General features: G+C 43.0%; 1 protein-coding gene across 3 annotated transcripts in view; it reads left to right on the top strand.

The window, feature by feature from the left end:
* Nucleotides 1–2,670: 2,670 nt before the first annotated feature.
* SMAP2 (small ArfGAP2) overlaps nt 2,671–15,214 on the top strand; it is a 30,784-nt gene continuing 18,240 nt past the window's right edge. For all 3 annotated transcript variants that reach the window (XM_018576750.1, XM_018576752.1, XM_018576749.1), the window contains exon 1: nt 2,671–2,847. In XM_018576750.1, coding sequence (XP_018432252.1) covers nt 2,745–2,847 — 103 coding nt within the window. In that variant the 5' untranslated portion in view covers nt 2,671–2,744. The remainder of the gene's footprint in view (nt 2,848–15,214) is intronic.

Below are 15,214 nucleotides of genomic sequence, written 5' to 3'. Positions count from 1 at the left end.
CTTCTCTCTTCAGTTTGTTCAGTTAAGCTTTATAAATGAAACAGAGAAGCTTATTGATCGCCATGCACAACTGCTCCAGATTTTGTCTGCTCCAGTTTTTATGAACTTTTATCAATTCCCCCCATTGTGCTTTTGTGTGTTACCCATACAAACAAAGGTATTAAAAAGATACACCGACCACTGAAGCCATTTTGCCAGTAAATTCATGTCTCTTCAGCTAACATAACAGTGATGAACAGTGATTATTTCCAGAATATTACAGCCCATCCATTCCTATTGAACAGGCAAAATCAGAATCTAGGCAAGTGTAAAAAAAAAATTTACAAATATTTTGTGTCGTGCTTTGCGCAGTTACCTTTACCTTCTTTAGAGTAAGACCCCATCATTTCCTGCAAACCAGCAGTGGTTTCCTAATGGCTCACAAGGGAGTGCTTGCAATAGCCACCAAAATTCTGGTTCCCGTAGGTGTCCTCTTTAGCGTCTGCCCATCCCCTACTGGTTTTAGTGATGTTCACTGTGCTGCTAAAATGATCTGTTTATTTACAGGGCGATTCACTAAAGAGGGGCGAGTTTGGAGAAGGCAGGAGTGGTGAACAATCTAGGACAACATAGCTGAACTGGAAAGTGAGCTGAATTGGAGAATGTTTCCACATCAGCTATGTCCTAGATTGTTCACTTCTCCTGCCTTCTCCAAACTCTTCACCCTATAGCGAATAGCCCTTTAACGTTTTGTGCATTTGGTATGGTCCCCCCTTCCTTTTTGCTTCCAGGCCCTTAGTTAGACTCTTCAAGCCTCCACATGCTGCTTCACAAAGGAGAACAGGGAGCAGCACAGTAATGTCATCACCAAAACTCCCTCGTAATCTCCTGACTAGTCATAGACAGCGCCTTAGATCTCACACAGCAGACACACATCAGGCTGTAGGCACAGATGTGTCTAGTCACCCTCATATACTAGGTGTAAGTGTGCTGCTATTTTTCAATATTTATTATTTCAAACAAAATGTACATTTTTTTTCATGATACCATTTCTGGATGTTCTTCATAACGTAGCAAATCTTCACATTTTGAGATCAATTCCAGTTTTTGTTTTACTGTTTTTGTTCTGGAGACAATATTGTGTAGCACAGGGGTGGGCAACTCCGGCTGTTGTAGAACTAAAAGTCCCATGAGGCATTGCAAGACTGGCAGTTACAGGTATGACTCCCAGAAGCAGAGCCATGTTGGGATTTGTAGTTGAAACACAGCTGGAGGGCCGGAGTTGCAAACCCCTGGTGTAGCAGGACAGAAAGGGAGGGGAAATATGTAAAGTTACACTGTCGCTAACGCAAAAAGCTGAAAAAGGCTTCCCTGCGAAGAAACAAATGTATATTTACCTGCCCCACAACCCACACATTCAATCTTTGCTGTCTTGATCACTGAGTGTTTATTAGGGAATGAAAAGAAAAGACAGGCAGTAAGTTAAAGTGGACCTTGCACTCTGTAGAATGCCCTCTTTTTACTTGGCACCCCCTTTGTAGTATGAGGCTTAATTCACTTATAGCGTTGCATTTCAACGCTGGGTTTTCCGTGCGGAAGACTGCGCGGCACGCAAACGCTAAAATCTTTCATCTGCACGGATCCTGCATGTTTGCTGCTATTACTATAGCCCACAAACGTGCAAAACCCATCAAAAAATCACTATTGGACTATTTTGCGCGTTTTGTACTGCACGGCTGCCGCAAAAGTCACATTAAAGTGCATTTTTTTATGTTTAGAGTGGCTTAGCGTGTATTCGTATTCATACAGACTGCTGAATACGCGCAGACAACTGCTGCTGTGTGAATGGAGCCTTAGAAAGCAGAGCTTTTACTTTATCTGTGAGAACAGGATGGAATCTCTTACAAGCTCCAGTGCCTCCACACAGGTGGGTCTGTTGGATACCAAGTGCAGTCCCACTTGAGAAAATGTGTACTTTAAAATAGACAGTAAACACACGGTGTTGTACTGGAAAGTCCATATATTGAATAGTAGAAACAAGTAACTTTTAGTAAACTATTCTAGAGCAGCTGTGCATAGTAGCCAATCAGCTTCTGCCCTCAGTTTGTTCAGTTAAGCTCTGAAAATAAAAGATAGAAGCTGATTAGTTGATTGATTCGGTCCACTCCACTTTTAGAAAAAGAGATTTCCTCTTATGGCTATTACACAGGTACCGTAGTGAAGGGAAATGTCCCTAATAGGACACAGATGGCAGAAAAAACTGACAGTCATTATTACCCTCCCTTACTGTATCCACCATTACATTAAAAGAAAAAGCTTTGGCTTTAGTTCTGCTTTCAGTAATACTTGGTTGGCAACCATGCATTATATACAAGGTCATAAAATGGGTCTGAAATACACAGCTATATTTCAATGGATGATATTCTATACACTAACATGCCATGTAAATAGCATCATTCTCAGTTGAAGAGAGATGCCAGCTGACTACCAATGAACAGACCCATTAGTGAGAACGTCTGTCTCCCAGCTATCATTCTAGCCTGTGCCGTCCAGGTTGCTAGGTGACGTCAATGCCCATTCATAATTTTTTCCCTTGTGGGCGTGACCTTTTCTTCTCCTGTGACCGTGCTGTATATGGGCACGGCGATGGGCGGGGTCGAGTGACGTAGGCCCGCAGCAGGGGAAAGGTGGGAGTGGATTTCGCAACACCGGAAACAGGAACTGAGCCGTAGCACGGGGAAGCCATCTTACTGTCTCCCGGGAAGATGACCGGGAAGTCGGTTCGGGACGTGGAGCGGTACCAGGCCGTACTGTCTGAGCTGCTGCTGCGGGAGGAGAACAAGTTCTGCGCGGACTGCAAAGCGAAAGGTAATGCCTGGCTGGAAGGCAGGTGTTTGTCCGCTCCCGGCTTATAGGGCACTCCCTTACCTTCATTCAGGTCCTGACCTTCTGCCTTCACCTCAGAAGTTCCCGCATTGTGTTCCCTCAGCTCCTGACTCTGTGTTCAGGTGGCTGTGGCCCAAGGACCTTCCTGTGTCCTTATACCATGGCTGTGGTGTGTGCAGACATCCTGTGCCCTGTAGGGATGCTTACCTGCACTGACAGCCTGGTCACATGACAGAGCTGACTGCTGTCATCGCCAACTATTTTTCACTGGCAGGAGGAGCTCCATTTGCATGCTGCCTCATACCATTGCTTTCACAAACCCACAAACTGTTCACATATCAGCTGTGGAGTCAGACATGTCATCCTTCCCCTCTATCCCCATGTATCATTCAATATATACACATTGCCTGCTGTTCTGTTTTTTATTCAGATGCCTTGTGTGATTGCAGGTTTCCATGTCCTATGATTATGGTAATTGATATTAATTATAAAAAGTGATGAAAGTGGTAACAACCTGATTAGCTGAAATGGTAAACATTCCATTCTTTCAGACAGTTTGTACATGATTGCCTTGTAGCCTTGCCTTTTGGCTAATAAAGTGAGCTGTGTGGTCAGCTGGGAGTAGCTAATTCTAGAAAATGGGCTGCTTTAAAGATGGCCACATATTGCCTTCTTTTAAAAGGAAATAGTAACCTAAAGAATATGGAAGTTGTTGTCAGTGGTTTTAATGCCAACTGTTATGCTGATCCTGTGGCTTGGATAGTTTCTGAAGAACAGATCAGGAACAAGCATACAGATCAGGAGTTCTGACTTCCCTTATCTGCATGCTTGTCTCGGGCCAGTGATTTCGAACATACCGAACTCGTCAGACAACTAGTATTCTTAGATGAGGTTATCAAACTAGTCACTTGCGTTGTTTTTACTGTAACATTTCTACCATCGTCCTTTTATAGCTCCTTTTATAATTGTGTAAAGTTCAGTCTGCTTGGATGTCATTTGAATCGATTGTTTAAATAGGGATGTGCATGGGCTTGATGTTAACCAAGTTCACCCAAGGCCACGCAAAGTTGTCAGTGACACCCCACCCATCCCAGTCAGCTGCAGCCAAGGCATTCCCTGCATCAGATGACATGTAACCGGTGGAGAATGCCGCAGCTGATTGGAAGTGGATGTGTCATTGACAGTTTTGCCATGGGATGGGGCGATCTCTGCTCACACCAAGCCCACGCACATCCCTAGTAGGGTCTAAAGCTAGACAAGCACATTACAGTCTGAGGGTGTTACCTGCTTTAGTTGTTTAACCCCTTAATGACTGAGGCCTTTTAATTTTTTTGCACCTATGTTATTTTCCACATTTTTTGGTCTGAAAATTACTTAAAACCCCCGAACATATATTTTCTGAAAGCCAAAACCCTATAGAATAAAATGGTGGCAAGTGCAAATTTTTATGTTGCACGATATTAGCGCAACTCCTTATCAAACTCCAAACTTTAGTGAAAAATTTACTTAAATGCCCCAAAACACAATAAAATACCAATTTTTCTAAATAAAATATAAAAGATGAGGTTATAACGAGTAAATTGATACCCAACATGTCCAGGTTAAAAATTGTGTGCGTCCGTGAAACATCGACAAAATTCAGTACCCCAAAAAGTCCATAGACGACACTTTAAAAGCCCCCACAGGTCATTAGAAATACCCAGAAATAATAGCCCTAGAATTATTGCTCACTCCGGCGTGCGCAGCGATACCCAACATGTGTAGCGCGTATGTAGGTGCACCCGACGCATGTTTACGTGAAGACACTCATGCGCGCGGGAGACTTTAAAAAAAATATTATTTTTACATTTATTTTATTGATAATTGGAAAAAAAAAATTTTTTTTTTACATTTTTTTTTTTTACTTTTAATTGCTATCAGATAGGGGGGCTTACAAGCAGATGGTGGTGACGGGTACTCTTTAAGGTGATGCTGGGGGTCCAAAAAACCCCCAGTGTCACCTTTACACTCTAAGCTATTGAAGTGCAGATGGCACTTCAATAGCTTATAGCTGGGCTGCAGGAGCCCAGAACTGACAGCCCAGGGACCGGAAGTGATGCAATCTGCATCGCTCCCGGTCCCATAGAGTGGGGAGGGGATGGGCGAATGGAGGTTTGCCCATCCAAGCTTCCTAGCCGACACCAAAGAAGCTGGTCCCGGGACCATAGGGGGGGCCCGTTCACTGGCCCGTAGAAGCGATCTGGCGGCAGCTGCGCCGTCATCGCTTCTGCTGTAACAATATTGTTAGGATCCTTCTCTATTGTGGCGCGGCTCTAGCGCTCTTAGCTGATTGGCTGTAGCCTGCTATCTGTTGACTTTGGGTCGCAGGAGTACAATAGTAAATGTAGAGTACTCCTGTGACCCAAAACATAAGTATAGCCAAATAAAGTTTTAAAGTGATCCTGTGTCCAGGCTACACACATTAAAGTATTTACATATTCTGAACAAGCAGTAAAAGAATTTTCAAATAAACCCTTATTCACCTCATTGTAGGGAAATACATTTTTGAAGTTCACAACACAGGCACTGAAATCTTCATTGTTTTTCTATAACAGAATCTTGGCAGCCTGCCAGCCCTCTAATGATGTAGAAAGACAGCAAGTGTCTAAACTGAGACCCAACTTTAGAGACTTTATTGAGGATCTTTGAGAATGAATTACAATACATACAGCTAGAAAGATCATGGCTTATATTAAGTGACACTAAACTCAGGCGTTAAATCTTAAAAATACATTCAAGTAACTTAACTATTAACAGAAAAGTATCTTATTTGTGTATCACTCAGCTGTAGATGCTCCAATCATCTCTGAATTCATGCTGACACTGTCCTTCCTTCTGGAGGGTGGCTACTTTTGTTCCCCATGTGTGTGTTGTAAAGTAGCCACTGCTCCAAGCTCACTCCTGTGATGGACTACAATCTCATGTTTAGTTTACTAATTTGAAGTGAGATTGTAGTCCATCACAGGAGCGAGCTTGGAGTGGTGGCTACTTTACAACACACACATACAGACCATGAGGAGCAATGAAGGAAGGACAGTCTCGGCATGAATTCAGAGATGATTTGAGGATCTTCAGCTGAGTGATACCCAAATAAGATACATGTATACATAATAAGGAATATGGAAATACTTAAATGTCCATAGTCTAGGCACATGTGTTCTTTAAGGCCTGGTTCACACCTGGGCGTTTTAAAGCGCTGATCGACGCTCTGTAAAACGCCCAGCAAGTGAAATCCCATTATTTCCTATGGGCATGGTTCCCACCTGGGCGTATTTCAGTGCGTAGGAAATACGCGCCCAAAGAAGTACAGGAGCTTCTTTGGGGCATATTTTCCGTGCGTATCCATTAGGATACAGCTGGATAGCCCTCATAAACGCGGCCCGAAACGCATGTCAAACACGCATATTAAGAACACCCAAGTGTGAACCCAGCCTAAGGGTAAAGCGGTTATATAGAAGCAAGTACAGTTTGTTGTAAAAGTTCCATAGTTTATTGTATTTTATCTTATAAAGAAAGTTTTCAGGTGTATTTAAACTGCTAAGAAGTTTACACTACTAACTTCTGACACCTGAGTGGAAGAAAATAGTGCAAGGCTAATTCTGTTGATCATTCCTTGTCTGTATACTCAAGTGCTCACCTTACACCAGTGTTTCTCAACACTTCAATGGTGGGTACAGCTCAAAATAATAAACAGAAGTTATAGACTTTTATTAAAAAAAAATTATTATTAGAGGTATTTTACCACAACTTTTTGTTCTGTATTTCAAATTTTTTATTGGTTTCCATCTTATACATTAACATTTCGTTATATTCCAATATCATATGTAACACAGTAACATATTGAGGGAAAAAACTATAGTCTCACCACAGTATTCCCTCTCCCCCCTTTAAAGCTTAACCATACTATTATAAGCTCATTAACTGGGTATCATTCCAACCAATGAGCATCTACTTCCAAGCAGGGAGCCAATATGACAAGATTTCCTAGCTTATCCGTAAGGATACTGTTGTTATTTACTGATTTTTACATATGATAGATACTTCTGGTGAGCTCAGTATTTCGCTCGCCCGCGTATTCAAAAAAAATGGAGACCTTAATTTATTAATAGAGAAGAGAAAAGGAAAAGAGAGAGAGAGAAAAAAAAAAACAAACAAAAAAAAACAATAATAATAATGGGGACTCCTGCGGGCCAGGATTGCTTGGCATACTAATCGCGATTTAGCCTTGATTTACTGGCTGTGTATGGATAGGGTTCAGAATTCTTAGATATATCAACCATGGGTCCCATACCAATTGAAAGTTATGATATCTGTCTTGTAATATACTATATAACTTCTCGTGTGTCATAATCCAGTTTAATTTAGATAGTACCATTGGGAATGGGACTTTTTCGGTTTTCCAAGACCGTGCAATTGATAACTTAGCTGCTAGAAAGAAAAAGGATACTAGTTTGCCCTGCGCCTTAGTGAGCCTTTTGACTGGTTTATTCAATAGCAAGTACTCGGGGTCCCTCGGGATATAAACCCGAAGTATTCTAAAGAGCAGGGCAAAAAAGCGATTCCAGAAGGGACGCAGTTTTGGGCAGTTCCACCAAACATGCGTCATCGTTCCCTGTTGGTTGCATCCTCTAAAGCATAGGGGGCTAGCCCCTGCGAATATGGTAGTTATCTTTACTGGAGTCAGATACCATCTAGCAAAAACGTTGTAGTTCGCTTCCAACAGGGAGATATTACGCAGTCCCATATTTAATCATGGTGTACTGCTTCCATTTGTCTATAGGGACAACTTCATCTAGTTCAGCTTCCCAAGCAGCCATATAAGATAGCTTAGTAAAAGGGCCAAGCTGAGCTGTATAGATTATAGAGATCCCTCCTCCTTGACCCGAGACTCCCAGACACCACTTTTCATAGTGTGTCAGCACTGGAATGCCCACTTCCGGTATCTTTATTGACTGTAGGAAATGCTGGATTTGCCTAAATCTAAACATTTCTGATGGGGGCATCTGAAGAATGCTTTGGCAATATCTCAAGGATATTGGCTTATGGTTCTTAATCAGGTCTCTAATTCTATACAAGCCTTTGTCAACCCACCATTGAAATGTTTTGGTTCGCAGTCCTGGTTGAAAATTCACATTATTGAACAGTGGAGCCAAAGGAGAATGGCGGGGAGACTATACCTTCCATACCTCGCAGCCGATCCCACATGGCCATAGAATGTGACAAGGTGGGAGCTGATATCGCGGCCTTTGCTTCGGAGTCATCCATTTCAATACATCAATAGGAATGCCTCCGGCCGAACCAATTTCTATTTTAGCCCAATCTGGATCATCTACCCAGGAGTAAACGGAGGATAACTGTGCTGCCCTATAATAAAGGAGCAGGTTGGGAACCGCTAGACCGCCCTGGGATCTAGATTGAAACAAAATGGCTCGTGAAATTCTAGGATGTTTATTGCCCCAGATAAAGTTCATGTGGCAATAAACATCCTAGAATTTCACTAGCCATTTTGTTTCAACTTTTTGTTCTATCCGATTTTAAATGACCGTATGAGTATCTTAAAAAGTATTACTTTAAGGCAGACCTACCTACCTAGATATTTTTGTCCACTTTAAATGCAAAATCTGTTGCAGATGCTTATCACATTTAGCAAAGATCACAGTAGAGCTGGCCATACACCTTACAATTATCTGCAGATTTTCTATGGTCAGATGGAAAAAGTGCAACAGATTCCTCCATCTACACTTAACTGTGTGGGTGAGGGAATCTCCCACTGGGCCAATCTGTTGCACTTTTTCCATCTGACCACAGAAAATCTGCAGATTATTGTAAGGTGTGTGGGCACCTTGAGTCTGACTTTCTTTCAGCTGCTTTTCTTCCTAGGATGGCACCATATGTGTTTAGGCGTTATTGAAGGTCAATGTTTGTTGCGATCTTTCAGGCTTTTTGAGAATGAACAACTCCTTGTTAAACACAGCTAGTGAGGTGAGGGTAGGCTTGTTTTAAAGGATGTTCACTGCTTGATAAGAATGTGTAAGTAGTTTAATTTCCATAGTCTGGATACAGGTGCAATTTACCTAAACTATCCTTTTGGTAGACATTTGCTATACTTGGTTGATGATAAAGCTGAAGGAGGTTGTACAATCAGACTGTAATGTGTGGTCCATTTTAGTTTTACCAAAGCTTGCCTGCGGTTCAGTTTTATTAATCCCTTCAAATTGATCTAATCGGTTGGGCCTTATATAGTTGTTAAAAGATATAAAGGAGATTGAACATTAGCCTTGCAGTCTTTATCACTTTAGTCTATCAACCCCAACATTCACAGGCTCTCCTTGCATAAACCAACCTGTATGACTTGCCCTTTCTTGTTATAATAAAATATTCCCAAATGCAGGTTGGTAAATGCTGTAATGGGCAAACTTCAGGAGCCAATCAGCCCAACCTAGAAGTAAGTCAGTTAGCGCATATCCCCAAAAATTTGGAGAATAGATGCAAACTGTATAAATCCTGTTTTAATAATACATATTTGAGGAACCTTGGCTGCCATGTTCCTGGGATTTTCCCAGTCCTGTGTTCAGCTTTTGCCGGTCTAGCATGCAAAATACGTAAGCATGTAAAAAGCTTTGTGAATTATTTTTTTTCTCGCCGTGCTTTAACATATTTACCCTGTTTGTTGTCATTCCTTCAATCTCTTTCACTGTACTACTTGTGAGGAGCAATTCCTACAGATGGCATACGTTCTATAATTTCTTATTAATATGGCTATTGTTATGCTCATATGAGAGCTGCCAGAGACAGGAGGAGAAAAGGGTTTGTCCACATTGGTCTGTAGGGAAAACAATTGTTGGGAAGTGATGCATCCAGTGATTCACTACTTCTAGAGAAAAAAAAATCTAATCACTTTGTCCTTCGGTAATTGATACTGTGAGAGAATTCTTCCTACTTTCTGCTAGGCCAAAGATATCTCACCTTTTTCACGGACAGAACAGCTGCCTGCTGTGAGTAATGCATTGATTGCAGTGCGTTGACACTGTACACCACTTTTGTGTTGCTGCAGCAAGAAACCTGCATTCCTTGACTCCATCTAAAATGAGTTAGCCTTTACATAGATAACAAGCTGTCCTAGCCTGGAGGAAGCTGATTTCTTTTGTTACCGTTACTCTTACGTACACAATTCTACATTATTCATTAGTCAGCTATAGCGCCACATCAGCTTTGGCTACAAAAATGAAGAGCCGTGGAAGCTGGTTACACTACCGGGTGAGCTCTCCCACATTAGTCACATAGGGACCAGTATGCTGAAACTAATAAACTGCTTGATCTATTTGTCTATAATTTCTGGGAATTGCAGCCTTTACTAGTATATCTATGTCCCAGGTCTGCCCCTTAGGGCAAGTTTAAGGGCTCATTCACATTCGCTCACATGCTAAAATGCTGAGTTTTAGCGTGCAGACTAGTGTGTTGAGTGAGGTCGGGAAGTGTGATATGCTGTTTGACTTTTTTTTTTTTTTCAATTTTGTTCAAGTTGATCAAGTACACTGAAAAATTGTTTGCATTTCTTCACATCACACACATTGTGGCGAGAACTGGGTACATGGAAAGCAATTGGCTTCCTGGAATACACTAGTCAAAATCTAAATGTATGTTCCAACACCATCATGCTGCTTTATCACTATATGTGAAGACTAGATTTTACATGATGACGGGTTTACTTTAACTATAGGAAATATTCCCCTCACTAACAATGCCATTCATTTCAACGTGGGCATATAAATTATGCAAACTCTGCGTGACTTCAAACGGTCCGAGGACAACATCATGCAGCAGATGTTTAGACAGTTGTGAGCACCTTTTTGAATGGTAGTATTAAGCACCATCAGAAGAGCTAGGTCATGTGTACCACCGATTCAAGACAATAGCTTCACAACCACATGTTCTATATTACGTTTTCATTATCAAGGTTGAACAGTAACCAGCTAAAAAATATATTGAAAAATTCCTTTAAGAATTTTTTTTATTTGCTCACCTATCAGGGGTGTGGAAATTTTGGAAAAAACTACTTGTCCAAGGACTAAAGCGGGGGCCGAATCTAGTTGTCCCTCGTGACAATCTACTTGTCCTGATACAAAAAAAATAATTTTAACCAAAACCGTATTTAGCAGTGCTAAGAAGCGCTTCTCATTGGTCAGTGCCGTCAGGTGACTGCGCTGACCAACGAGTGCTTGCAATTTGCGAGCGAAATTCAGACAACATGGAACAGGTACAGATAGTACACCCGTACTGGTGGACGGGAAGGACCGTTTGCTGAACGGTAAGTATGGTGGGAGGGAGATTTGTGCTGGTAATTCAGTTTTCCTAAATTACTTGGGAAAATGAATTTACCCTTTAGGGTTGGTGCAGACTTGGGGATTCCCAGGACGTGTGATCGGTTGCATAAAGCGGTTGCATCCGCATGTATGGGGTTACATCTGCGTGGCAATCGCTGAAAAAAAGGTAGATGTACCTATTTTCACGACATGCACCGCGCAGTGTTTTCAACCGTGATCGCCCACGGTGGTACTGCAGTAGGAAAACGCGCAATCTGCCTGCGGATGACTGGGGTGCCATTAGAAAATAATGGCACTGACAGCACGATCGGCGGTGGTGTGCGATTCCGTGACCACCCAGCCATCCGCTCGGTTTCATGCACGATGACCGGCAGTCACAGATCGCACACCACTGCCGATCGCGCTGGCAGTGCCATTATTTTCTAATGGCACCCCAGTCATGCCAGGCAGATTGCGCGTTTTCCTGCTGCAATACCGCCCTACCCGTGCGGTTGCACACGATTGCAGTTGAAAACACTGCGCGTTTATTCGCGTGGGGCTGGTTTTATTTTTTTTTGTTTTTATTTACTTTGTAAAAAATGTTCATTTGTTTTATTATTTTTACTTAATCGCCTTTTTATTTTTTACATTTTTATTTAGTTACATTTTTAATTAATATTTTTTACTTTTTCTTTTTAACTATTTAAAAAAAAAAACTTTTTATTGTATTGCTATCACACAGGGAATAATAATCCCCTGTGTAATAGCATTTGGAGGTGACAGGTACTCTTTATTGACCCTGTCACCTCCAACACAGGAGTTCTAGCATAGCACTGTTGCTAGAACTCCTGTGATAGGAACGAGCATCGGCCGCCGGGGGCAGAGCCTGGGGGAGGTGACAGAGCCTGTCACAGCTCCACCGTCCGGCTTCGTCACTGCTCCACGCCCCTCGCTCCATCACGGCTCCACGCCCCTCGCTCCGTCACGCCCTCTGCTCCGTCCCCATCTCATTCAACACTTCGTCCCCGCCCCCCTCGCTTGTAGCGCCGCTCTCGGCGCTCAAAGAAAGCCAGGGCTAAAACAGTGCAAAAACCACTTGCCCGGAACTACATGTCCCGGGTGTCGGGCGATACGAATTCCACACCCCTGCCTATATTTAAATGGCTCCCTGCTTTTTTGCCCCATAGACTTCATTGGAAATGGCCAAAAACACGCGACAGAAGCATGTTGCACATTTTCGTGAGTGTTTTTGCATGTTTATACGTGCGTTCTTCCATTGCCCACTATATTTTATGAGCTGCCAATCAAAACGCGCGTTTTCATGTACGCGCGTACAAATGTGCACACCGCGTAAATACCTGCATGCTGTTAACGTGCAAAAACGCTGTGAACCAGGCCTTAAAGAGTGCTGAACATGGTTCACTATGCCAGCTTTTTACTGGGCTTCTCTGCGTTTTTGCCAATGTACTTGGGAGGACAGTGGAAATTTCCTCACCCTTCTGGAGCCCGGTATTGGCAGCAAAGTCATTCTGCAATCTTGAAGTTATTTGGGGAACAGACTAAGTATGAGCTGGCATGTTTGCCGAATCCTGACTGAAAGATTGATCTGTTTGCTAGTACAGTTGGAATATTTCACTATTGACCATCGGCTTAGTACAGTAGGTGTGAATGACTGACACCTAATATTGCACTTAGTAGCTGACTCTCACAAAGTCTTTCTAAATCAATTTGTGATGTTCTTGTTTCTTATTGATGCGTCAGGGATACTGTTAGCCAAGCTGCATTCTTTGACATCCATTTTTGCCAAATTGGAATTTGCCGCCTTTGGTTGTGGGCTAGAATGCTTCTGACTGCCAAATGATACTGTGATATTACTAAATGAAAAACATAACTAGTTAAAGAGAAACAGAACTCTGGTAGCTGGGTCAGAAATAAGGCAGAAAGAAAAGAAGAAATAAGGTGGGAGGAAAGCTAAGGACTAGTCAACAGTATGGCCTGCGCTTTTCTGGTAGAGGCAGGGGTTTTTTCTTCCTTATGTCAGAGCCTCTAAGGCTGGGTTCACACCTGGGCATAGTTTTTTTCGCGTTTTTTAGCACGTTTTTCCGCTCCGTGAAACGCGCGTTTCACTGGCGGTATGATTTTTATTTGTCCTTATTTTCTCTATTTAAAATTTTTTTTTCACTTTCAAACTTCCCGCTGGCTCCGCCCTCTGCGACGAGGCCGCTCGCAAGGGATGGAACCCGGAAGTCGGCAGCTGCTGGAGGACACATAGAGGGGATCGCGGACAAGGTAAGACCTGTACGCTGTATTCCCGAATGTGGCTCGGGGTTACCGCTTTGTTAACCCCGATCCACACTCGGGAATACCAATAGAAACGCGCGGAAAAACGCCTCCAAAGAAGCTCCTGTACTTCTTTGGGTGTTTCTCAGCGCTGTAAAACGCCTAGGTGTGAACCAGGTATAGCAAGGAGAACAATGAGCAGTACAGTAGTGGTATTACCTAATATCAATCCAGATATCAGACTAGCAGTCATAGGCAGCAAAGCCTGAATGTGCCCACACACCTTACGATAATCGCGTGAAATCCCGCGATTGTACGATTATCCTAAGGTGTGTGGAAGCCATGCAACCTCTACTACTGTAAGGTCGCACGACTTTTATCTTACGAACATGTTCGAAAACCTGCCGAGAATCGTACGATTTTCGGCGGATGTGTAGCATGTTCGTAAGATAAAAGCTGGACGGGCCGGTGTGCGCTAGCGCAAACTGCCCGTTCGGCATTGCGGTCATTGGAAGTACGATCTGCCTGTCCAAGATAGGCAGATCGTACGTTTTTAAATTACCTTACAACCATTGTCTTGCGATGGTTGTAAGGTGTGTGCCCAGCCTTAAGGTGCCCACACACCTTACGATAATCGTATGATAATCGCGGGAAATCCCGCTATCGTACGATTATCGTAAGGTGTGTGGGAGCCGTGCGACCTCTGCTACTGTAAGGTTGCACGACTTTTACCTTAGGAACATGTTTGAAAACCAGCCGACCATCGTACGATGTTCGGCTGGTTTGTGGCATGTTCGCAAGATAAAAGCCACACGGGCTGGTGTGCGCAAGCACACACTGCCCGTTCGGCATTGCAGTCATCGGAAGCCCGCCCCTCAGCGGGGTGGGCTTGCGATCATTGCAAGTATGATCTACCTGTCCAAGATAGGCAGATCGTACGTTTTTTGAATGACCTTACAGCCATTGCAAGACAAAAGTCTTGCGATGGTTGTACGGTGTGTGCCCAGCATTAGATTGACTCTTCAGATATAGAGCCATGAGGCTGTGGGTATAGTCACATACCTGGAAGTGTATTGCTATTTTTCAGAAGGGATTCCAGATAAAACATACTGTAATTTTTCAGGGTACTACTTAGGCATAATTTAACGGCGGTGTCCCAACCTGGTTTGATGGGAGTGTTGGTATCCCAACCTGCTGTGTGAAGACTTCTACTTTAACCACACAAATTTCGTATCTGCCAAGGGTTTTTTAAGGCCTTGTTCACACCAAGCACGTTCCAGTAGCAGAGCAGTTACAGACCGGATCAAAACTGCGTCCAATGTATTCCAATGGAATTTTGGGCTCTAGTTCACATCTCAGCGTTCAGTTCCAGAGCATGTAAAAAAAACTGCAGCATGCCCTATTTTACCTGCTCTGGAACGCATGCAATCTCATAAAAAATGAATGCAAACGCCCTGGAAGGCACTGAAAGCCCATTTTAAACGGAAAAAAAAAAATTCAAAACAAGGCGCGGAACGCATACAAAACGCGACATAACCCACTGCACTGCATGTGCAGAAACTCATGCAGATCTGGTCTGCATTTGGGGTGAACAAGCCCTAAAAGTCAATTCCAAGGTTCTGATCATGTTTTATGTTACCCACATATCTAGCATGTAACATGCAGCCAATCTGCAGCGTTCCCCCCCCCCCCCACCTTCCCCCCTACTTTCGCTGCTTGCTTCCCGG

Source organism: Nanorana parkeri, unplaced genomic scaffold (assembly GCF_000935625.1).
Source record: "Nanorana parkeri isolate BGI_ZX_2015 unplaced genomic scaffold, ASM93562v1 scaffold76, whole genome shotgun sequence".
Classification (NCBI taxonomy): Eukaryota; Metazoa; Chordata; class Amphibia; order Anura; family Dicroglossidae; genus Nanorana; species Nanorana parkeri.
This window is presented reverse-complemented; position numbering and strand designations above follow the sequence as displayed.